Source organism: Scyliorhinus torazame, chromosome 14 (assembly GCF_047496885.1).
Source record: "Scyliorhinus torazame isolate Kashiwa2021f chromosome 14, sScyTor2.1, whole genome shotgun sequence".
NCBI classification, from domain to species: domain Eukaryota; kingdom Metazoa; phylum Chordata; class Chondrichthyes; order Carcharhiniformes; family Scyliorhinidae; genus Scyliorhinus; species Scyliorhinus torazame.
Window position 1 is genome coordinate 188,870,815 of NC_092720.1, and position 25,925 is coordinate 188,896,739.

Genomic DNA, 25,925 nt, shown 5'->3' on the forward strand with positions numbered 1-25,925 from the left:
ACACTAAAAGTGAGCTACCAGGTGAGTGAAAAGTCAAATGCAGTGTAGACACCTGGATTGCCCACTTCCCGACTTAAAATGGAGAACCGCAAAGACTGAAGGGAAATTCAGCCAACACAGGCAAAGACTAGCAAGTGCAGAAATCATGTGTATTGAAACTTGCAAAAACCAGACAGCACTGAAATCAGCAGCCATCTGCATAGTAATGAGCGATTCCAAGGCACAATCGCAACACTTAAGGTGAATAAAGTCAAGCCAGACTCCTCGGCGCCAGCAGGAGCCAAGACAAAGGAAGGCCAACGGACATTTAGGGACCGCCCAGCGGTCAGGGAACAACTCCAGTATTGGAGAAATCGATCCAAATGATCGGAACGCAGTCCAATCATTTGGAACCAGATACGGGGTCTGCCCTGAAGGGCGGGAAGCCCCTGGGGACTATAAAGTAAAGCCCCCAAGTTCAAATCGCCCTTCTTGGCAGGGTCACTCAACAACGCAAATCAACCCCTGAGAGTGAACTGCCCAAGCGGCCACATCAACCAAGTAAGTCTCCAGTCAACGCTCGGTACGAGATAGGCACTCCTAGCTACAAGTCCATACCAGCTTTTGAAGCCTGCAGACTCAGGACCTGAACGAAAGGCCATTTGTTTCCCTGACCTGGTGGGCCAATTCCGAAGCTAAGTACAGGCCTTTTAGTGATAGAAATAGTCTAGAAAGTAGAGTTATATGCATAAGTAGTGACTTACTGTATATAATAAATGTGTTTTGATTTGAATCTTATTAATTGGTGTGTTGAGTTATTGATCATTACTTGAACTTGAACCTTGTGGCGGTATCATAAAGATACCTGGCGACTCGAGAGCAAAGGTTAAACAAACAGGGCAAATTACGAATTAAGAGCCAACCAAAAGTTAGCAACAGCATGACCTAGTCAGGTTGACAAACAACCTGGCTGCTTCCGTGACACCATGTTTTTGCCATGTAGGGAACGATCAGTCTGGAGTGTACGCAGAACAATACTTTTCACTGTACCTCGGGACACATGACAATAAATCAAATCCTAATCCAGTAGGTTGTGGAGTAAGACTTGAAACTGGAACATCTGGTTTAGGGGCATGGACATTACCACTGCGCTCCAAGAGTGCCTCTTGCAGGAACTCATTGAACCTTGTTGTTTGGATGGGCAAATGCTCCACACCTAGCCCCCAAAATATTGAATGGTACTGTCAAGTTCGGTGCATTTCAAGGCGCATGTCGGATCTACCAATCCATAACACGGGGTGGGGGGGGGGGGGGGGTTGAGGTAAAGATTGTCGGACGTGTTGGTTTCATTGCTAGCCATTTGAAGCATTAAATGTATGTGACTTTGTGAAGATGGTTCTGTGGTTTGTGCGCTTTGAGAGATGCTGTCAAAGGGGCAGCACTGTGGTTCGCATAGTTGCTTCATAGCTCCAGGGGACCAGGTTCGATTGCTGGCTTGAATCACTGTCTGTGCGGGTCTGCGTGTTCACCTATGTCTGCGTGGGTTTTCTCCGGGTGCTCCGGTTTCCTCCCAGTCCAAAGATGTGCAGGTTAGGTGGATTGGCCAATGATAAATTGCCCTTGGTGTCCAATAAGGTTAGACTGGGTTACAGGGATAGGGTGTGGAGGCATGGGTTTGAGTAGGGTGCTATGTCCAAGGGCGGGTGTTAGACAATGGGCCGAATGGTCTCCTTCTGCACTGTCAATTCTATACACTGCCCGTCAACTGGTGGAGGTGGTGGAGGGGCGGAGTTATGAGTGACAGAACAATAGGGGGTGATACGAGCGGGCGCTGAGTGACAGGGACAGCAGGGAGGCGGGTCAGCCAGCGCGGGGCTGTCAGGAGGAATGCAAGATGGGGCGGGGCACCAACCTGCCGGGAGGACGAGGTTGTCAGACAGGATAGAAAGGAAGTGGGTTTGCAAGGGGATCGACGTCAGAGGGGCGGGGCCAACAACCATCCCGCGGTGAGGGCGCCTGAAGAGGATTGTGATTGGAAAGGGTGAGACGCCTGCGACATCGTACGTCTGCAAAGGGGGCGCGGTCGGGCAGTAAGGGCGGGGCAAAGGCGGCGGCACAATGAATGGGGCGGGGCCAGCACGGAACGCCACACGGCTGCGCAGACTGGAAAGGCAGGTAAGGGCGGGGCGAGCCGAGCACGGAGAGGGCGGGGCACGTGCACGGCTGACAGTCGGGACCGCGCAGCTGCGGCGAGGGAGGGGGCGGCAACGAGGAAAGACGATGTTTTGCGGCTGTGCCAAAGGGACGGAGAAGGCGGGGCCGATAACGTGTGTCACGCGGCTGGGCGGAGTTGGGACCAGCCTCCCGCAGCTGCGTAGGGAGGGGGCGTGGCCAGGATGTGGCGTTGTCCGGCTGCGCAGAGAGGGAGAGCGCAAGGCTATTATGGAGCGTTATGCGGCTCCGCAAGAAAGGGGTGAGGCGAGCAGCGGGCATTTTGAGGCTGAGCATGAAAGGGGCGGGGTTACTCGTGTGGATTCTGCGGCTGCGTAAGGAAGGGGCGTGGTTATCTGCGCATTGTGCGGCTGCGCAAGGAAGGGGCGTGATTACAGGCGCGCATTTTGCGGCTGCGCAAGGAAGGGGCGGGGCTTGCAGCGTGCATGATGCAGTTACGCAGGAGGGGGCGGGGCGAATGGGGTTGCTCGAGGCTGCGGCCTGGTGGACAGGCTGAGTGGCGCTCGGAGTGGCAGAGAGCCTGTTAGCGTGGCGACGAGCAGTGACCTGGCCGAGCAGCCGGAGGAGGACAAGTCGTAACAAGTCCAGGCAAAGAGTCTAGCCGGGGGCTCCCGCCTGGGGGGAGGCGGGTAGGAGCAGCAGTTTCTGGCTGGGGGTGGGTTTCTCAGGCGCCATGCCGCGGAAAAAACCCTTCAGTGTGAAACAGAAGAAAAAACAACTGCAGGAGCGGCGGGAGAGGAAACGCCAGGGTGAGTATAACCCAGTGATAGAGAATATAGACCATTATATACAGTGAGTGAGTATAACCCAGTGATAGAGAATATAGACCATTATATACAGTGAGTGAGAATAACCCAGTGATAGAGAATATAGACCATAATATACAGTGAGTGAGAATAACCCAGTGATAGAGAATATAGACCACAATATACAGTGAGTGAGTATAACCCAGTGATAGAGAATATAGACCATTATATACAGTGAGTGAGAATAACCCAGTGATAGAGAATATAGACCATAATATACAGTGAGTGAGAATAACCCAGTGATAGAGAATATAGACCATTATATACAGTGAGTGAGTATAACCCAGTGATAGAGAATATAGACCATAATATACAGTGAGTGAGAATAACCCAGTGATAGAGAATATAGACCACAATATACAGTGAGTGAGTATAACCCAGTGATAGAGAATATAGACCATAATATACAGTGAGTGAGAATAACCCAGTGATAGAGAATATAGACCATTATATACAGTGAGTGAGTATAACCCAGTGATAGAGAATATAGACCATAATATAGTGAGTGAGTGAGAATAACCCAGTGATAGAGAATATAGACCATTAGATACAGTGAGTGAGAATAACCCAGTGATAGAGAATATAGACCATAATATAGTGAGTGAGTGAGAATAACCCAGTGATAGAGAATATAGACCATTATATACAGTGAGTGAGTATAACCCAGTGATAGAGAATATAGACCATTATATACAGTGAGTGAGTATAACCCAGTGATAGAGAATATAGACCATAATATAGTGAGTGAGTGAGAATAACCCAGTGATAGAGAATGTAGACCATTATATACAGTGAGTGAGTATAACACAGTGATAGAGAATATAGACCATAATATACAGTGAGTGAGTATAACTCAGTGATAGAGAATAGAGACCATTATATACAGTGAGTGAGAATAACTCAGTGATAGAGAATATAGACCATTATATACAGTGAGTGAGAATAACTCAGTGATAGAGAATATAGACCATTATATACAGTGAGTGAGTATAACACAGTGATAGAGAATATAGACCCTTATATGCAGTGAGTGAGTATAACCCAGTGATAGAGAATATAGACCATAATATAGTGAGTGAGTGAGAATAACTCAGTGATAGAGAATATAGACCATTAGATACAGTGAGTGAGAATAACTCAGTGATAGAGAATATAGACCATAATATACAGTGAGTGAGTATAACCCAGTGATAGAGAAAATAGACCATAATATACAGTGAGTGAGTCTAACCCAGTGATAGAGAATATAGACCATAATATACAGTGAGTGAGTATAACCCAGTGATAGAGAATATAGACCATTATATACAGTGAGTGAGTATAACACAGTGATAGAGAATATAGACCATAATATACAGTGAGTGAGTATAACTCAGTGATAGAGAATAGAGACCATTATATACAGTGAGTGAGAATAACTCAGTGATAGAGAATATAGACCATTATATACAGTGAGTGAGAATAACTCAGTGATAGAGAATATAGACCATTATATACAGTGAGTGAGTATAACACAGTGATAGAGAATATAGACCATTATATACAGTGAGTGAGTATAACCCAGTGATAGAGAATATAGACCATAATATAGTGAGTGAGTGAGAACAACTCAGTGATAGAGAATATAGACCATTAGATACAGTGAGTGAGAATAACTCAGTGATAGAGAATATAGACCATAATATACAGTGAGTGAGTATAACCCAGTGATAGAGAATATAGACCATAATATACAGTGAGTGAGTATAACCCAGTGATAGAGAATATAGACCATAATATACAGTGAGTGAGTATAACTCAGTGATAGAGAATAGAGACCATTATATACAGTGAGTGAGAATAACTCCGTGACAGAGAATATAGACCATTATATACAGTGAGTGAGAATAACCCAGATAGAGAATATAGACCATTATATACAGTGAGTGAGAATAACTCAGTGATAGAGAATATAGACCATTATATACAGTGAGTGAGTATAACACAGTGATAGAGAATATAGACCATTATATACAGTGAGTGAGAATAACTCAGTGATAGAGAATATAGACCATTATATACAGTGAGTGAGAATAACTCAGTGATAGAGAATATAGATCATTATATACAGTGAGTGAGTATAACACAGTGATAGAGAATATAGACCATTATATACAGTGAGTGAGAATAACTCAGTGATAGAGAATATAGATCATTATATACAGTGAGTGAGTATAACACAGTGATAGGGAATATAGACCATTATATACAGTGAGTGAGAATAACTCCGTGATAGAGAATATAGATCATTATATACAGTGAGTGAGAATAACTCAGTGATAGAGAATATAGACCATTATATACAGTGAGTGAGTATAACACAGTGATAGAGAATATAGATCATAATATACAGTGAATGAGAATAACTCAGTGATAGAGAATATAGATCATTATATACAGTGAGTGAGTATAACACAGTGATAGAGAATATAGATCATAATATACAGTGAGTGCGAATAACTCAGTGATAGAGAATATAGATCATTATATACAGTGAGTGAGTATAACACAGTGATAGAGAATATAGACCATTATATACAGTGAGTGAGAATAACTCAGTGATAGAGAATATAGATCATTATATACAGTGAGTGAGAATAACTCAGTGATAGGGAATATAGACCATTATATACAGTGAGTGAGAATAACTCAGTGATAGAGAATATAGATCATTATATACAGTGAGTGAGAATAACCCAGATAGAGAATATAGACCATTATATACAGTGAGTGAGAATAACTCAGTGATAGAGAATATAGACCATTATATACAGTGAGTGAGTATAACACAGTGATAGAGAATATAGACCATTATATACAGTGAGTGAGAATAACTCAGTGATAGAGAATATAGACCATTATATACAGTGAGTGAGAATAACTCAGTGATAGAGAATATAGATCATTATATACAGTGAGTGAGTATAACACAGTGATAGAGAATATAGACCATTATATACAGTGAGTGAGAATAACTCAGTGATAGAGAATATAGATCATTATATACAGTGAGTGAGTATAACACAGTGATAGGGAATATAGACCATTATATACAGTGAGTGAGAATAACTCAGTGATAGAGAATATAGATCATTATATACAGTGAGTGAGAATAACTCAGTGATAGAGAATATAGACCATTATATACAGTGAGTGAGTATAACACAGTGATAGAGAATATAGATCATAATATACAGTGAGTGAGAATAACTCAGTGATAGAGAATATAGATCATTATATACAGTGAGTGAGTATAACACAGTGATAGAGAATATAGATCATAATATACAGTGAGTGAGAATAACTCTGGTGATAGAGAATATAGATCATTATATACAGTGAGTGAGTATAACACAGTGATAGAGAATATAGACCATTATATACAGTGAGTGAGAATAACTCAGTGATAGAGAATATAGATCATTATATACAGTGAGTGAGAATAACTCAGTGATAGAGAATATAGACCATTATATACAGTGAGAGAATAACTCAGTGATAGAGAATATAGATCATTATATACAGTGAGTGAGTATAACACAGTGATAGAGACTATAGACCATTATATACAGTGAGTGAGAATAACTCAGTGATAGAGAATATAGATCATTATATACAGTGAGTGAGAATAACTCCGTGATAGAGAATATAGATCATTATATACAGTGAGTGAGTATAACACAGTGATAGAGAATATAGATCATTATATACAGTGAGTGAGAATAACTCAGTGATGGAGAATATAGATCATTATATACAGTGAGTGAGTATAACACAGTGATAGAGAATATAGACCATTATATACAGTGAGTGAGAATAACTCAGTGATAGAGAATATAGATCATAATATACAGTGAGTGAGAATAACTCAGTGATAGAGAATATAGACCATTATATACAGTGAGTGAGAATAACTCAGTGATAGAGAATATAGACCATTATATACAGTGAGTGAGAATAACTCAGTGATAGAGAATATAGATCATTATATACAGTGAGTGAGTATAACACAGTGATAGAGAATATAGATCATTATATACAGTGAGTGAGTATAACACAGTGATAGAGAATATAGACCATTATATACAGTGAGTGAGAATAACTCAGTGATAGAGAATATAGACCATAATATACAGTGAGTGAGAATAACCCAGTGATAGAGAATATAGACCATTATATACAGTGAGTGAGTATAACTCAGTGATAGAGAATATAGACCATAATATACAGTGAGTGAGTATAACTCAGTGATAGAGAATAGAGACCATTATATACAGTGAGTGAGAATAACTCAGTGATAGAGAATATAGACCATTATATACAGTGAGTGAGAATAACTCAGTGATAGAGAATATAGACCATTATATACAGTGAGTGAGTATAACACAGTGATAGAGAATATAGACCATTATATACAGTGAGTGAGAATAACCCAGTGATAGAGAATATAGACCATTATATACAGTGAGTGAGTATAACACAGTGATAGAGAATATAGACCATAATATACAGTGAGTGAGTATAACTCAGTGATAGAGAATAGAGACCATTATATACAGTGAGTGAGAATAACTCAGTGATAGAGAATATAGACCATTATATACAGTGAGTGAGAATAACTCAGTGATAGAGAATATAGACCATTATATACAGTGAGTGAGTATAACCCAGTGTTGAGAATATAGACCATAATATACAGTGAGTGAGTATAACCCAGTGATAGAGAATATAGACCATAATATACAGTGAGTGAGTATAACTCAGTGATAGAGAATAGAGACCATTATATACAGTGAGTGAGAATAACTCAGTGATAGAGAATATAGACCATTATATACAGTGAGTGAGAATAACTCAGTGATAGAGAATATAGACCATTACATACAGTGTGTGAGTATAACACAGTGATAGAGAATATAGACCATTATATACAGTGAGTGAGAATAACCCAGATAGAGAATATAGATCATTATATACAGTGAGTGAGAATAACCAAGGTAGAGAATATAGACCATTATATACAGTGAGTGAGAATAACTCAGTGATAGAGAATATAGACCATTATATACAGTGAGTGAGTATAACACAGTGATAGAGAATATAGACCATTATATACAGTGAGTGAGAATAACTCAGTGATAGAGAATATAGACCATTATATACAGTGAGTGAGAATAACTCAGTGATAGAGAATATAGATCATTATATACAGTGAGTGAGAATAACTCAGTGATAGAGAATATAGATCATTATATACAGTGAGTGAGTATAACACAGTGATAGAGAATATAGATCATTATATACAGTGAGTGAGAATAACTCAGTGATAGAGAATATAGATCATTATATACAGTGAGTGAGTATAACACAGTGATAGAGAATATAGACCATTATATACAGTGAGTGAGAATAACTCAGTGATAGAGAATATAGATCATAATATACAGTGAGTGAGAATAACTCAGTGATAGAGAATATAGATCATTATATACAGTGAGTGAGTATAACACAGTGATAGAGAATATAGACCATTATATACAGTGAGTGAGAATAACTCAGTGATAGAGAATATAGATCATTATATACAGTGAGTGAGAATAACTCAGTGATAGAGAATATAGACCATTATATACAGTGAGTGAGAATAACTCAGTGATAGAGAATATAGATCATTATATACAGTGAGTGAGTATAACACAGTGATAGAGAATATAGACCATTATATACAGTGAGTGAGAATAACTCAGTGATAGAGAATATAGATCATTATATACAGTGAGTGAGTATAACACAGTGATAGGGAATATAGACCATTATATACAGTGAGTGAGAATAACTCAGTGATAGAGAATATAGATCATTATATACAGTGAGTGAGTATAACACAGCGATAGAGAATATAGACCATTATATACAGTGAGTGAGAATAACTCAGTGATAGAGAATATAGACCATAATATACAGTGAGTGAGAATAACCCAGTGATAGAGAATATAGACCATTATATACAGTGAGTGAGAATAACTCAGTGATAGAGAATATAGACCATAATATACAGTGAGTGAGAATAACCCAGTGATAGAGAATATAGACCATAATATACAGTGAGTGAGAATAACCCAGTGATAGAGAATATAGACCATAATATACAGTGAGTGAGAATAACCCAGTGATAGAGAATATAGACCATTATATACAGTGAGTGAGAATAACTCAGTGATAGAGAATATAGACCATAATACACAGTGAGTGAGAATAACTCAGTGATAGAGAATATAGATCATTATATACAGTGAGTGAGTATAACACAGTGATAGAGAATATAGGTCATTATATACAGTGAGTGAGTATAACACAGTGATAGAGAATATAGACCATTATATACAGTGAGTGAGAATAACTCAGTGATAGAGAATATAGACCATAATATACAGTGAGTGAGAATAACACAGTGATAGAGAATATAGACCATTATATACAGTGAGTGAGAATAACTCAGTGATAGAGAATATAGATCATTATATACAGTGAGTGAGAATAACCCAGTGATAGAGAATATAGATCATTATATACAGTGAGTGAGTATAACACAGCGATAGAGAATATAGACCATTATATACAGTGAGTGAGAATAACTCAGTGATAGAGAATATAGACCATAATATACAGTGAGTGAGAATAACCCAGTGATAGAGAATATAGACCATTATATACAGTGAGTGAGAATAACTCAGTGATAGAGAATATAGACCATAATATACAGTGAGTGAGAATAACCCAGTGATAGAGAATATAGACCATAATATACAGTGAGTGAGAATAACCCAGTGATAGAGAATATAGACCATAATATACAGTGAGTGAGAATAACCCAGTGATAGAGAATATAGACCATTATATACAGTGAGTGAGAATAACTCAGTGATAGAGAATATAGACCATAATACACAGTGAGTGAGAATAACTCAGTGATAGAGAATATAGATCATTATATACAGTGAGTGAGTATAACACAGTGATAGAGAATATAGGTCATTATATACAGTGAGTGAGTATAACACAGTGATAGAGAATATAGACCATTATATACAGTGAGTGAGAATAACTCAGTGATAGAGAATATAGACCATAATATACAGTGAGTGAGAATAACACAGTGATAGAGAATATAGACCATTATATACAGTGAGTGAGAATAACTCAGTGATAGAGAATATAGATCATTATATACAGTGAGTGAGAATAACCCAGTGATAGAGAATATAGACATTATATACAGTGAGTGAGTATAACCCAGTGATAGAGAATATAGACATTATATACAGTGAGTGAGTATAACCCAGTGATAGAGAATATAGATCATTATATAGTGAGTGAGAATAACCCAGTGATAGCGAATATAGACCATTAGATACAGTGAGTGAGAATAACTCAGTGATAGAGAATATAGACCATAATATACAGTGAGTGAGTATAACCCAGTGATAGAGAATATAGACCATTATATACAGTGAGTGAGAATAACCCAGTGATAGAGAATATAGACCATAATATACAGTGAGTGAGAATAACTCTGATAGAGAATATAGACCATAATATACAGTGAGTGAGAATAACTCTGATAGAGAATATAGACCATAATATACAGTGAGTGAGTATAACCCAATGATAGAGAATATAGACCATAATATACAGTGAGTGAGAATAACTCAGTGATAGAGAATATAGACCATTAGATACAGTGAGTGAGAATAACTCAGTGATAAAGAATATAGACTATTAGATACAGTGAGTGAGAATAACCCAGTGATAGAGAATATAGACCATAATATACAGTGAGTGAGAATAACCCAGTGATAGAGAATATAGACTATTAGATACAGTGAGTGAGAATAACTCAGTGATAGAGAATATAGACTATTAGATACAGTGAGTGAGAATAACCCAGTGATAGAGAATATAGACCATTATATACAGTGAGTGAGTGAGAATAACTCAGTGCTAGAGAATATAGACTATTAGATACGGTGAGTGAGTGAGAATAACTCAGTGACAGAATGTAGACCATAATATACTGTGAGTGAGTGAGAGTAACTCGGTGATAGAGAATATAGACCACAATATACAGTGAGTGAGAATAACTCTGATAGAGAATATAGACCATTATATACAGTGAGTGTGTGAGAATAACTCGGTGATAGAGAATATAGACCATTATATACAGTGAGTGAGAATAACTCAGTGATAGAGAATATAGACCATAATATACAGTGAGTGAGAATAACCTGGTGACAGAGAATATAGATCATTATATACAGTGAGTGAGAATAACTCAGTGACAGAATGTAGACCATAATATACAGTGAGTGAGTGAGAATAACTCAGTGATAGAGAATATAGACCATAATATACAGTGAGTGAGAATAACTCTGATAGAGAATATAGACCATAATATACAGTGAGTGAGTGAGAATAACTCAGTGATAGAGAATATAGATCATTAGATACAGTGAGTGAGTGAGAATAACTCCGTGATAGAGAATATAGATCATTATATACAGTGAGTGAGTGAGAATAACTCAGTGCTAGAGAATATAGACTATTAGATAGTGAGTGAGTGAGAATAACTCAGTGATAGAGAATATAGACCATTAGATACAGTGAGTGAGTGAGAATAACTCGGTGATAGAGAATATAGACTATTAGATACAGTGAGTGAGAATAACTGATAGAGAATATAGACCATTATATACAGTGAGAGAATAACTCAGTGATAGAGAATATAGACCATTAGATACAGTGAGTGAGTGAGAATAACTCAGTGACAGAATGTGGACCATAATATACAGTGAGTGAGTGAGAATAACTCGGTGATAGAGAATATAGACCATAATAGAACATAGAACAATTCAGCGCAGTACAGGCCCTTCGGCCCACGATGTTGCACCGAAACAAAAGCCATCTAACCTACACTATACCATTATCATCCATATGTTTATCCAATAAACTTTTAAATGCCCCCAATGTTGGCGAGTTCACTACTGTAGCAGGTAGGGCATTCCACGGCCTCACTCTCTTTGCGTAAAGAACCTACCCCTGACCTCTGTCCTATATCTATTAACCCTCAGTTTAAGGCTATGTCCCCTCGTGCTAGCCATTTCCATCCGCGGGAGAAGGCTCTCACTGTCCACCCTATCTAACCCTCTGATCATTTTGTATGCCTCTATTAAGTCTCCTCTTAACCTTCTTCTCTCTAACGAAAACAACCTCAAGTCCATCAGCCTTTCCTCATAAGATTTTCCCTCCATACCAGGCAACATCCTGGTAAATCTCCTCTGCACCCGTTCCAAAGCCTCCACGTCCTTCCTATAATGCGGTGACCAGAACTGTACGCAATACTCCAAATGCGGCCGTACCAGAGTTCTGTACAGCTGCAACATGACCTCCTGACTCCGGAACTCAATCCCTCTACCAATAAAGGCCAACACTCCATAGGCCTTCTTCACCACCCTATCAACCTGGGTGGCAACTTTCAGGGATCTATGTACATGGACACCTAGATCCCTCTGCTCATCCACACTTTCAAGAACTTTCCCATTCGCCAAATATTCCACATTCCTGTTTTTCCTTCCAAAGTGAATCACCTCACACTTCTCTACATTAAACTCCATTTGCCACCTCTCAGCCCAGCACTGCAGCTTATCTATATCCCTCTGTAACCTGCTACTTCCTTCCACACTATCGACAACACCACCGACTTTAGTATTGTCTGCAAATTTACTCACCCACCCTTCTGCGCCTTCCTCTAGGTCATTGATAAAAATGACAAACAGCAACGGCCCCAGAACAGATCCTTGTGGTACTCCACTTGTGACAGAACTCCATTCTGAACATTTCCCATCAACCACCACCCTCTGTCTTCTTTCAGCTAGCCAATTTCTGATCCACATCTCTAAATCACCCTCAATCCCCACCCTCCGTATTTTCTGCAATAGCCTACCGTGGGGAACCTTATCAAACGCTTTGCTGAAATCCATATACACCACATCAACTGCTCTACCCTCATCTACCTGTTCAGTCACCTTCTCAAAGAACTCAATAAGGTTTGTGAGGCATGACCTACCCTTCACAAAGCCATGCTGACTATCCCTGATCATATTATTCCTATCTAGATGATTATAAATCTTGTCTCTTATAATCCCCTCCAAGACTTTACCCACTACAGACGTGAGGCTCACCGGTCTATAGTTGCCGGGGTTGTCTCTGCTCCCCTTTTTGAACAAAGGGACCACATTTGCTATCCTCCAGTCCTCTGGCACTATTCCTGTATCCAATGATGACATAAAAATCAAAGCCAATGGTCCAGCAATCTCTTCCCTGGCCTCCCAGAGAATCCTAGGATAAATCCCATCAGGTCCCGGGGACTTATCTATTTTCAGCCTGTCCAGAATTGCCAACACCTCTTCCCTACGTACCTCAATGCCATCTAATCTATTTACCTGGAGCTCAGCATTCTCCTCCACAACATTATCTTTTTCCTGAGTGAATACTGACGAAAAATATTCATTTAGTATCTCGCCTATCTCTTCAGACTCTACACACAACCTCCCATCCCTGTCCTTGACTGGTCCTACTCTGTCCCTAGTCATTCGCTTATTCCTGACATACCTATAGAAAGCTTTTGGGTTTTCCTTGATCCTTCCTGCCAAATACTTCTCATGTCCCCTCCTTGCTCGTCTTAGCTCTCTCTTTAGATCCTTCCTCGCTACCTTGTAACTATCCATCGCCCCAACTGAAACTTCACACCTCATCTTCACATAGGCCTCCTTCTTCCTCTTAACAAGAGATTCCACTTCTTTGGTAAACCACGGTTCCCTCGCTCGGCACCTTCCTCCCTGCCTGACCGGTACATACTTATCAAGAACACGCAGTAGCTGATCCTTGAACAAGCTCCACTTATCCAGTGTGTCCAAAACTTGCAGCCTACTTCTCCACCTTATCCCCCCCAAGTCACGTCTAAAGGCATCATAATTTCCCTTCCCCCAGCTATAACTCTTGCCCTGCGGTGTATACTTATCCCTTTCCATCCTTAACGTAAACGTCACCGAATTGTGGTCACTGTCCCCAAAGTGCTCACCTACCTCCAAATCCAACACCTGGCCTGGTTCATTACCCAAAACCAAATCCAATGTGGCCTCGCCTCTTGTTGGCCTGTCAACAAACTGTATACAGTGAGTGAGAATAACACAGTGATAGAGAATATAGACCATTAGATGCAGTGAGGTGAGTGGGAATAACTCAGTGATAGAGAATATAGACTATTAGATACAGTGAGTGAGTGAGAATAACTCAGTGATAGAGAATATAGACCATTAGATACAGTGAGTCAGTGAGAATAACTCTGATAGAGAATATAGACTATTAGATACAGTGAGTGAGAATAACTCAGTGATAGAGAATATAGACCATTAGATACAGTGAGTGAGTGAGAATAACTCAGTGACAGAATGTAGACCATAATATACAGTGAGTTAGTGAGAATAACTCGGTGATAGAGAATATAGACCATAATATACAGTGAGTGAGAATAACTCTGATAGAGAATATAGACCATTATATACAGTGAGTGTGAGAATAACTCGGTGATAGAGAATATAGACCATAATATACAGTGAGTGAGTGAGAATAACTCAGTGATAGAGAATATAGATCATTATATACAGTGAGTGAGTGAGAATAACTCAGTGATAGAGAATATAGATCATTATATACAGTGAGTGAGTGAGAATAACTCAGTGCTAGAGAATATAGACTATTAGATACGGTGAGTGAGTGAGAATAACTCAGTGACAGAATGTAGACCATAATATACTGTGAGTGAGTGAGAGTAACTCGGTGATAGAGAATATAGACCACAATATACAGTGAGTGAGAATAACTCTGATAGAGAATATAGACCATTATATACAGTGAGTGTGTGAGAATAACTCAGTGATAGAGAATATAGACCATTATATACAGTGAGTGAGAATAACTCAGTGATAGAGAATATAGATCATTATATACAGTGAGTGAGTGAGAATAACTCCGTGCTAGAGAATATAGACTATTAGATACAGTGAGTGAGTGAGAATAACTCAGTGATAGAGAATATAGATCATTATATACAGTGAGTGAGTGAGAATAACTCAGTGCTAGAGAATATAGACTATTAGATACGGTGAGTGAGTGAGAATAACTCAGTGACAGAATGTAGACCATAATATACTGTGAGTGAGTGAGAGTAACTCGGTGATAGAGAATATAGACCACAATATACAGTGAGTGAGAATAACTCTGATAGAGAATATAGACCATTATATACAGTGAGTGTGTGAGAATAACTCAGTGATAGAGAATATAGACCATAATATACAGTGAGTGAGAATAACCTGGTGACAGAGAATATAGATCATTAGATACAGTGAGTGAGAATAACTCAGTGATAGAGAATATAGACCATTAGATACAGTGAGGTGAGTGAGAATAACTCAGTGATAGAGAATATAGACCATTATATACAGTGAGTGAGTGAGAATAGCTCAGTGATAGAGAATATAGACCATTAGATACAGTGAGTGAGTGAGAATAACTCAGTGATAGAGAATATAGACCATTAGATACAGTGAGTGAGTGAGAATAACTCAGTGATAGAGAATATAGACTATTAGATACAGTGAGCGAGAATAACTCTGATAGAGAATATAGACCATTATATACAGTGAGTGAGAATAACTCAGTGATAGAGAATATAGACCGTTAGATACAGTGAGTGAGTGAGAATAACTCAGTGACAGAATGTAGACCATAATATACAGTGAGTGAGTGAGAATAACAGGGTGATAGAGAATATAGACCATAATATACAGTGAGTGAAAATAACTCGGTGATAGAGAATATAGACCATTATATACTGAGTGAGAATAACTCATTGATAGAGAATAAAGACCATTAGATACAGTGAGTGAGTGAGAATAACTCAGTGATAGAGAATATAGACTATTAGATACAATGAGTGAGTGAGAACAACTCAGTGATAGAGAATATAGACCATTATATACAGTGAGTGAGTGAGAATAACTCAGTGATAGAGAATATAGACTATTAGATACAGTGAGTGAGAATAACTCAGTAATAGAGAATATAGACCATAATATACAGTGAGTGAGAATAACCTGGTGACAGAGAATATAGATCATTAGATACAGTGAGTGAGAATAACTCAGTGACAGAATGTAGACCATAATATACAATGAGTGAGAATAACTCAGTGATAGAGAATATAGACCATAATATACAGTGAGTGAGAATAACTCGGTGATAGACCTTTAGATACAGTGAGTGAGAATAACACAGTGATAGAGAATATAGACTATTAGATACAGTGAGTGAGTGAGAATAACTCAGTGATAGAGAATATAGACCATTATGTACAGTGAGTGAGTAAGAATAACTCAGTGATAGAGAATATAGACCATAATATACAGTGTGTGAGTGAGAATAACTCAGTGATAGAGAATATAGACCATAATATACAGTGAGTGAGAATAACCTGGTGACAGAATGTAGACCATAATATACAGTGAATGAGAATAACTCAGTGACAGAATGTAGACCATAATATACAGTGAGTGAGTGAGAATAACTCAGTGATAGAGAATATAGACCATAATATACAGTGAGTGAGAATAACCTGGTGACAGAGAATATAGATCATTAGATCCAGTGATGAGAATAACTCAGTGACAGAATGTAGACCATAATATACAGTGAGTGAGAATAACTCGGTGATAGACCATTAGATACAGTGAGTGAGAATAACTCCGTGATAGAGAATATAGACCATAATATACAGTGAGTGAGAATAACTCGGTGATAGACCATTAGATACAGTGAGTGAGAATAACACAGTGATAGAGAATATAGACCATTAGATACAGTGAGTGAGTGAGAATAACTCTGATAGAGAATATAGACCATTATATACAGTGAGTGAGAATAACTCAGTGCTAGAGAATATAGACCATTAGATACAGTGAGTGAGTGAGAATAACTCAGTGACAGAATGTGGACCATAATATACAGTGAGTGAGTGAGAATAACTCAGTGATAGAGAATATAGACCATAATAGAACATAGAACATAGAACAATTCAGCGCAGTACAGGCCCTTCGGCCCACGATGTTGCACCGAAACAAAAGCCATCTAACCTACACTATACCATTATCATCCATATGTTTATCCAATAAACTTTTAAATGCCCCCAATGTTGGCGAGTTCACTACTGTAGCAGGTAGGGCATTCCACGGCCTCACTCTCTTTGCGTAAAGAACCTACCCCTGACCTCTGTCCTATATCTATTAACCCTCAGTTTAAGGCTATGTCCCCTCGTGCTAGCCATTTCCATCCGCGGGAGAAGGCTCTCACTGTCCACCCTATCTAACCCTCTGATCATTTTGTATGCCTCTATTAAGTCTCCTCTTAACCTTCTTCTCTCTAACGAAAACAACCTCAAGTCCATCAGCCTTTCCTCATAAGATTTTCCCTCCATACCAGGCAACATCCTGGTAAATCTCCTCTGCACCCGTTCCAAAGCCTCCACGTCCTTCCTATAATGCGGTGACCAGAACTGTACGCAATACTCCAAATGCGGCCGTACCAGAGTTCTGTACAGCTGCAACATGACCTCCTGACTCCGGAACTCAATCCCTCTACCAATAAAGGCCAACACTCCATAGGCCTTCTTCACCACCCTATCAACCTGGGTGGCAACTTTCAGGGATCTATGTACATGGACACCTAGATCCCTCTGCTCATCCACACTTTCAAGAACTTTCCCATTCGCCAAATATTCCACATTCCTGTTTTTCCTTCCAAAGTGAATCACCTCACACTTCTCTACATTAAACTCCATTTGCCACCTCTCAGCCCAGCACTGCAGCTTATCTATATCCCTCTGTAACCTGCTACTTCCTTCCACACTATCGACAACACCACCGACTTTAGTATTGTCTGCAAATTTACTCACCCACCCTTCTGCGCCTTCCTCTAGGTCATTGATAAAAATGACAAACAGCAACGGCCCCAGAACAGATCCTTGTGGTACTCCACTTGTGACAGAACTCCATTCTGAACATTTCCCATCAACCACCACCCTCTGTCTTCTTTCAGCTAGCCAATTTCTGATCCACATCTCTAAATCACCCTCAATCCCCAGCCTCCGTATTTTCTGCAATAGCCTACCGTGGGGAACCTTATCAAACGCTTTGCTGAAATCCATATACACCACATCAACTGCTCTACCCTCATCTACCTGTTCAGTCACCTTCTCAAAGAACTCAATAAGGTTTGTGAGGCATGACCTACCCTTCACAAAGCCATGCTGACTATCCCTGATCATATTATTCCTATCTAGATGATTATAAATCTTGTCTCTTATAATCCCCTCCAAGACTTTACCCACTACAGACGTGAGGCTCACCGGTCTATAGTTGCCGGGGTTGTCTCTGCTCCCCTTTTTGAACAAAGGGACCACATTTGCTATCCTCCAGTCCTCTGGCACTATTCCTGTATCCAATGATGACATAAAAATCAAAGCCAATGGTCCAGCAATCTCTTCCCTGGCCTCCCAGAGAATCCTAGGATAAATCCCATCAGGTCCCGGGGACTTATCTATTTTCAGCCTGTCCAGAATTGCCAACACCTCTTCCCTACGTACCTCAATGCCATCTAATCTATTTACCTGGAGCTCAGCATTCTCCTCCACAACATTATCTTTTTCCTGAGTGAATACTGACGAAAAATATTCATTTAGTATCTCGCCTATCTCTTCAGACTCTACACACAACCTCCCATCCCTGTCCTTGACTGGTCCTACTCTGTCCCTAGTCATTCGCTTATTCCTGACATACCTATAGAAAGCTTTTGGGTTTTCCTTGATCCTTCCTGCCAAATACTTCTCATGTCCCCTCCTTGCTCGTCTTAGCTCTCTCTTTAGATCCTTCCTCGCTACCTTGTAACTATCCATCGCCCCAACTGAAACTTCACACCTCATCTTCACATAGGCCTCCTTCTTCCTCTTAACAAGAGATTCCACTTCTTTGGTAAACCACGGTTCCCTCGCTCGGCACCTTCCTCCCTGCCTGACCGGTACATACTTATCAAGAACACGCAGTAGCTGATCCTTGAACAAGCTCCACTTATCCAGTGTGTCCAAAACTTGCAGCCTACTTCTCCACCTTATCCCCCCCAAGTCACGTCTAAAGGCATCATAATTTCCCTTCCCCCAGCTATAACTCTTGCCCTGCGGTGTATACTTATCCCTTTCCATCCTTAACGTAAACGTCACCGAATTGTGGTCACTGTCCCCAAAGTGCTCACCTACCTCCAAATCCAACACCTGGCCTGGTTCATTACCCAAAACCAAATCCAATGTGGCCTCGCCTCTTGTTGGCCTGTCAACAAACTGTATACAGTGAGTGAGAATAACACAGTGATAGAGAATATAGACCATTAGATGCAGTGAGGTGAGTGGGAATAACTCAGTGATAGAGAATATAGACCATTAGATACAGTGAGTCAGTGAGAATAACTCTGATAGAGAATATAGACTATTAGATACAGTGAGTGAGAATAACTCAGTGATAGAGAATATAGACCATTAGATACAGTGAGTGAGTGAGAATAACTCAGTGACAGAATGTAGACCATAATATACAGTGAGTTAGTGAGAATAACTCGGTGATAGAGAATATAGACCATAATATACAGTGAGTGAGAATAACTCTGATAGAGAATATAGACCATAATATACAGTGAGTGAGTGAGAATAACTCAGTGATAGTGAATATAGACTATTAGATACGGTGAGTGAGTGAGAATAACTCAGTGATAGAGAATATAGATCATTATATACAGTGAGTGAGTGAGAATAACTCAGTGATAGAGAATATAGATCATTATATACAGTGAGTGAGTGAGAATAACTCAGTGCTAGAGAATATAGACTATTAGATACGGTGAGTGAGTGAGAACAACTCAGTGATAGAGAATATAGATCATTATATACAGTGAGTGAGTGAGAATAACTCAGTGCTAGAGAATATAGACTATTAGATACGGTGAGTGAGTGAGAATAACTCAGTGATAGAGAATATAGATCATTATATACAGTGAGTGAGTGAGAATAACTCAGTGCTAGAGAATATAGACTATTAGATACGGTGAGTGAGTGAGAATAACTCAGTGACAGAATGTAGACCATAATATACTGTGAGTGAGTGAGAGTAACTCGGTGATAGAGAATATAGACCACAATATACAGTGAGTGAGAATAACTCTGATAGAGAATATAGACCATTATATACAGTGAGTGTGTGAGAATAACTCAGTGATAGAGAATATAGACCATTATATACAGTGAGTGAGAATAACTCAGTGATAGAGAATATAGATCATTATATACAGTGAGTGAGTGAGAATAACTCCGTGCTAGAGAATATAGACTATTAGATACAGTGAGTGAGTGAGAATAACTCAGTGATAGAGAATATAGACCATTATATACAGTGAGTGAGTGAGAATAACTCAGTGATAGAGAATATAGATCATTATATACAGTGAGTGAGTGAGAATAACTCAGTGCTAGAGAATATAGACTATTAGATACGGTGAGTGAGTGAGAATAACTCAGTGACAGAATGTAGACCATAATATACTGTGAGTGAGTGAGAGTAACTCGGTGATAGAGAATATAGACCACAATATACAGTGAGTGAGAATAACTCTGATAGAGAATATAGACCATTATATACAGTGAGTGTGTGAGAATAACTCAGTGATAGAGAATATAGACCATAATATACAGTGAGTGAGAATAACCTGGTGACAGAGAATATAGATCATTATATACAGTGAGTGAGAATAACTCAGTGACAGAATGTAGACCATAATATACAGTGAGTGAGTGAGAATAACTCAGTGATAGAGAATATAGACCATAATATACAGTGAGTGAGAATAACCTGGTGACAGAGAATATAGATCATTAGATACAGTGAGTGAGAATAACTCAGTGATAGAGAATATAGACCATTAGATACAGTGAGGTGAGTGAGAATAACTCAGTGATAGAGAATATAGACCATTATATACAGTGAGTGAGTGAGAATAGCTCAGTGATAGAGAATATAGACCATTAGATACAGTGAGTGAGTGAGAATAACTCAGTGATAGAGAATATAGACCATTAGATACAGTGAGTGAGTGAGAATAACTCAGTGATAGAGAATATAGACTATTAGATACAGTGAGTGAGAATAACTCTGATAGAGAATATAGACCATTATATACAGTGAGTGAGAATAACTCAGTGATAGAGAATATAGACCGTTAGATACAGTGAGTGAGTGAGAATAACTCAGTGACAGAATGTAGACCATAATATACAGTGAGTGAGTGAGAATAACAGGGTGATAGAGAATATAGACCATAATATACAGTGAGTGAAAATAACTCGGTGATAGAGAATATAGACCATTATATACTGAGTGAGAATAACTCATTGATAGAGAATATAGACTATTAGATACAATGAGTGAGTGAGAACAACTCAGTGATAGAGAATATAGACCATTATATACAGTGAGTGAGTGAGAATAACTCAGTGATAGAGAATATAGACTATTAGATACAGTGAGTGAGAATAACTCCGTAATAGAGAATATAGACCATAATATACAGTGAGTGAGAATAACCTGGTGACAGAGAATATAGATCATTAGATACAGTGAGTGAGAATAACTCAGTGACAGAATGTAGACCATAATATACAATGAGTGAGAATAACTCAGTGATAGAGAATATAGACCATAATATACAGTGAGTGAGAATAACTCGGTGATAGACCTTTAGATACAGTGAGTGAGAATAACACAGTGATAGAGAATATAGACTATTAGATACAGTGAGTGAGTGAGAATAACTCAGTGATAGAGAATATAGACCATTATGTACAGTGAGTGAGTAAGAATAACTCCGTGATAGAGAATATAGACCATAATATACAGTGTGTGAGTGAGAATAACTCAGTGATAGAGAATATAGACCATAATATACAGTGAGTGAGAATAACCTGGTGACAGAATGTAGACCATAATATACAGTGAATGAGAATAACTCAGGGACAGAACGTAGACCATAATATACAGTGAGTGAGTGAGAATAACTCAGTGATAGAGAATATAGACCATAATATACAGTGAGTGAGAATAACCTGGTGACAGAGAATATAGATCATTAGATCCAGTGATGAGAATAACTCAGTGACAGAATGTAGACCATAATATACAGTGAGTGAGAATAACTCGGTGATAGACCATTAGATACAGTGAGTGAGAATAACACAGTGATAGAGAATATAGACCATTAGATACAGTGAGTGAGTGAGAATAACTCAGTGATAGAGAATATAGACCATTATATACAGTGAGTGAGAATAACTCAGTGATAGAGAATATAGACCATTAGATACAGTGAGTGAGTGAGAATAACTCAGTGATAGAGAATATAGACCATTAGATACAGTGAATGAGTGAGAATAACTCAGTGATAGAGAATATAGACTATTAGATACAGTGAGTGAGAATAACTCTGATAGAGAATATAGACCATTATATACAGTGAGTGAGAATAACTCAGTGCTAGAGAATATAGACCATTAGATACAGTGAGTGAGTGAGAATAACTCAGTGACAGAATGTGGACCATAATATACAGTGAGTGAGTGAGAATAACTCAGTGATAGAGAATATAGACCATAATAGAACATAGAACATAGAACAATTCAGCGCAGTACAGGCCCTTCGGCCCACGATGTTGCACCGAAACAAAAGCCATCTAACCTACTCTATACCATTATCATCCATATGTTTATCCAATAAACTTTTAAATGCCCCCAATGTTGGCGAGTTCACTACTGTAGCAGGTAGGGCATTCCACGGCCTCACTCTCTTTGCGTAAAGAACCTACCCCTGACCTCTGTCCTATATCTATTAACCCTCAGTTTAAGGCTATGTCCCCTCGTGCTAGCCATTTCCATCCGCGGGAGAAGGCTCTCACTGTCCACCCTATCTAACCCTCTGATCATTTTGTATGCCTCTATTAAGTCTCCTCTTAACCTTCTTCTCTCTAACGAAAACAACCTCAAGTCCATCAGCCTTTCCTCATAAGATTTTCCCTCCATACCAGGCAACATCCTGGTAAATCTCCTCTGCACCCGTTCCAAAGCCTCCACGTCCTTCCTATAATGCGGTGACCAGAACTGTACGCAATACTCCAAATGCGGCCGTACCAGAGTTCTGTACAGCTGCAACATGACCTCCTGACTCCGGAACTCAATCCCTCTACCAATAAAGGCCAACACTCCATAGGCCTTCTTCACCACCCTATCAACCTGGGTGGCAACTTTCAGGGATCTATGTACATGGACACCTAGATCCCTCTGCTCATCCACACTTTCAAGAACTTTCCCATTCGCCAAATATTCCACATTCCTGTTTTTCCTTCCAAAGTGAATCACCTCACACTTCTCTACATTAAACTCCATTTGCCACCTCTCAGCCCAGCACTGCAGCTTATCTATATCCCTCTGTAACCTGCTACTTCCTTCCACACTATCGACAACACCACCGACTTTAGTATTGTCTGCAAATTTACTCACCCACCCTTCTGCGCCTTCCTCTAGGTCATTGATAAAAATGACAAACAGCAACGGCCCCAGAACAGATCCTTGTGGTACTCCACTTGTGACAGAACTCCATTCTGAACATTTCCCATCAACCACCACCCTCTGTCTTCTTTCAGCTAGCCAATTTCTGATCCACATCTCTAAATCACCCTCAATCCCCAGCCTCCGTATTTTCTGCAATAGCCTACCGTGGGGAACCTTATCAAACGCTTTGCTGAAATCCATATACACCACATCAACTGCTCTACCCTCGTCTACCTGTTCAGTCACCTTCTCAAAGAACTCGATAAGGTTTGTGAGGCATGACCTACCCTTCACAAAGCCATGCTGACTATCCCTGATCATATTATTCCTGTCTAGATGATTATAAATCTTGTCTCTTATAATCCCCTCCAAGACTTTACCCACTACAGACGTGAGGCTCACCGGTCTATAGTTGCCGGGGTTGTCTCTGCTCCCCTTTTTGAACAAAGGGACCACATTTGCTATCCTCCAGTCCTCTGGCACTATTCCTGTATCCAATGATGACATAAAAATCAAAGCCAATGGTCCAGCAATCTCTTCCCTGGCCTCCCAGAGAATCCTAGGATAAATCCCATCAGGTCCCGGGGACTTATCTATCTTCAGCCTGTCCAGAATTGCCAACACCTCTTCCCTACGTACCTCAATGCCATCTAATCTATTTACCTGGAGCTCAGCATTCTCCTCCACAACATTATCTTTTTCCTGAGTGAATACTGACGAAAAATATTCATTTAGTATCTCGCCTATCTCTTCAGACTCTACACACAACCTCCCATCCCTGTCCTTGACTGGTCCTACTCTGTCCCTAGTCATTCGCTTATTCCTGACATACCTATAGAAAGCTTTTGGGTTTTCCTTGATCCTTCCTGCCAAATACTTCTCATGTCCCCTCCTTGCTCGTCTTAGCTCTCTCTTTAGATCCTTCCTCGCTACCTTGTAACTATCCATCGCCCCAACTGAAACTTCACACCTCATCTTCACATAGGCCTCCTTCTTCCTCTTAACAAGAGATTCCACTTCTTTGGTAAACCACGGTTCCCTCGCTCGGCACCTTCCTCCCTGCCTGACCGGTACATACTTATCAAGAACACGCAGTAGCTGATCCTTGAACAAGCTCCACTTATCCAGTGTGTCCAAAACTTGCAGCCTACTTCTCCACCTTATCCCCCCCAAGTCACGTCTAAAGGCATCATAATTTCCCTTCCCCCAGCTATAACTCTTGCCCTGCGGTGTATACTTATCCCTTTCCATCCTTAACGTAAACGTCACCGAATTGTGGTCACTGTCCCCAAAGTGCTCACCTACCTCCAAATCCAACACCTGGCCTGGTTCATTACCCAAAACCAAATCCAATGTGGCCTCGCCTCTTGTTGGCCTGTCAACAAACTGTATACAGTGAGTGAGAATAACACAGTGATAGAGAATATAGACCATTGGATGCAGTGAGGTGAGTGGGAATAACTCAGTGATAGAGAATATAGACTATTAGATACAGTGAGTGAGTGAGAATAACTCAGTGATAGAGAATATAGACCATTAGATACAGTGAGTCAGTGAGAATAACTCTGATAGAGAATATAGACTATTAGATACAGTGAGTGAGAATAACTCAGTGATAGAGAATATAGACCATTAGATACAGTGAGTGAGTGAGAATAACTCAGTGACAGAATGTAGACCATAATATACAGTGAGTTAGTGAGAATAACTCGGTGATAGAGAATATAGACCATAATATACAGTGAGTGAGAATAACTCTGATAGAGAATATAGACCATTATATACAGTGAGTGTGAGAATAACTCGGTGATAGAGAATATAGACCATAATATACAGTGAGTGAGTGAGAATAACTCAGTGATAGAGAATATAGATCATTATATACAGTGAGTGAGTGAGAATAACTCAGTGCTAGAGAATATAGACTATTCGATACGGTGAGTGAGTGAGAATAACTCAGTGATAGAGAATATAGATCATTATATACAGTGAGTGAGTGAGAATAACTCAGTGCTAGAGAATATAGACTATTAGATACGGTGAGTGAGTGAGAATAACTC

At 39.4% G+C, this 25,925-nt stretch overlaps 1 protein-coding gene across 2 annotated transcripts in view; it reads left to right on the forward strand.

The window, feature by feature from the left end:
• Window positions 1-2,300: 2,300 nt before the first annotated feature.
• Window positions 2,301-25,925, forward strand: part of gnl1 (guanine nucleotide binding protein-like 1) — an 83,603-nt gene continuing 59,978 nt past the window's right edge. Inside the window, exon 1 of one of the 2 annotated variants that reach the window (XM_072475340.1) lies at window positions 2,301-2,452. In XM_072475340.1, coding sequence (XP_072331441.1) covers window positions 2,422-2,452 — 31 coding nt within the window. In that variant the 5' untranslated portion in view covers window positions 2,301-2,421. Of the gene's footprint in view, window positions 2,453-2,674; window positions 2,961-25,925 lie in introns of those variants that run through there. The other variant, XM_072475339.1, reaches the window with a different exon arrangement.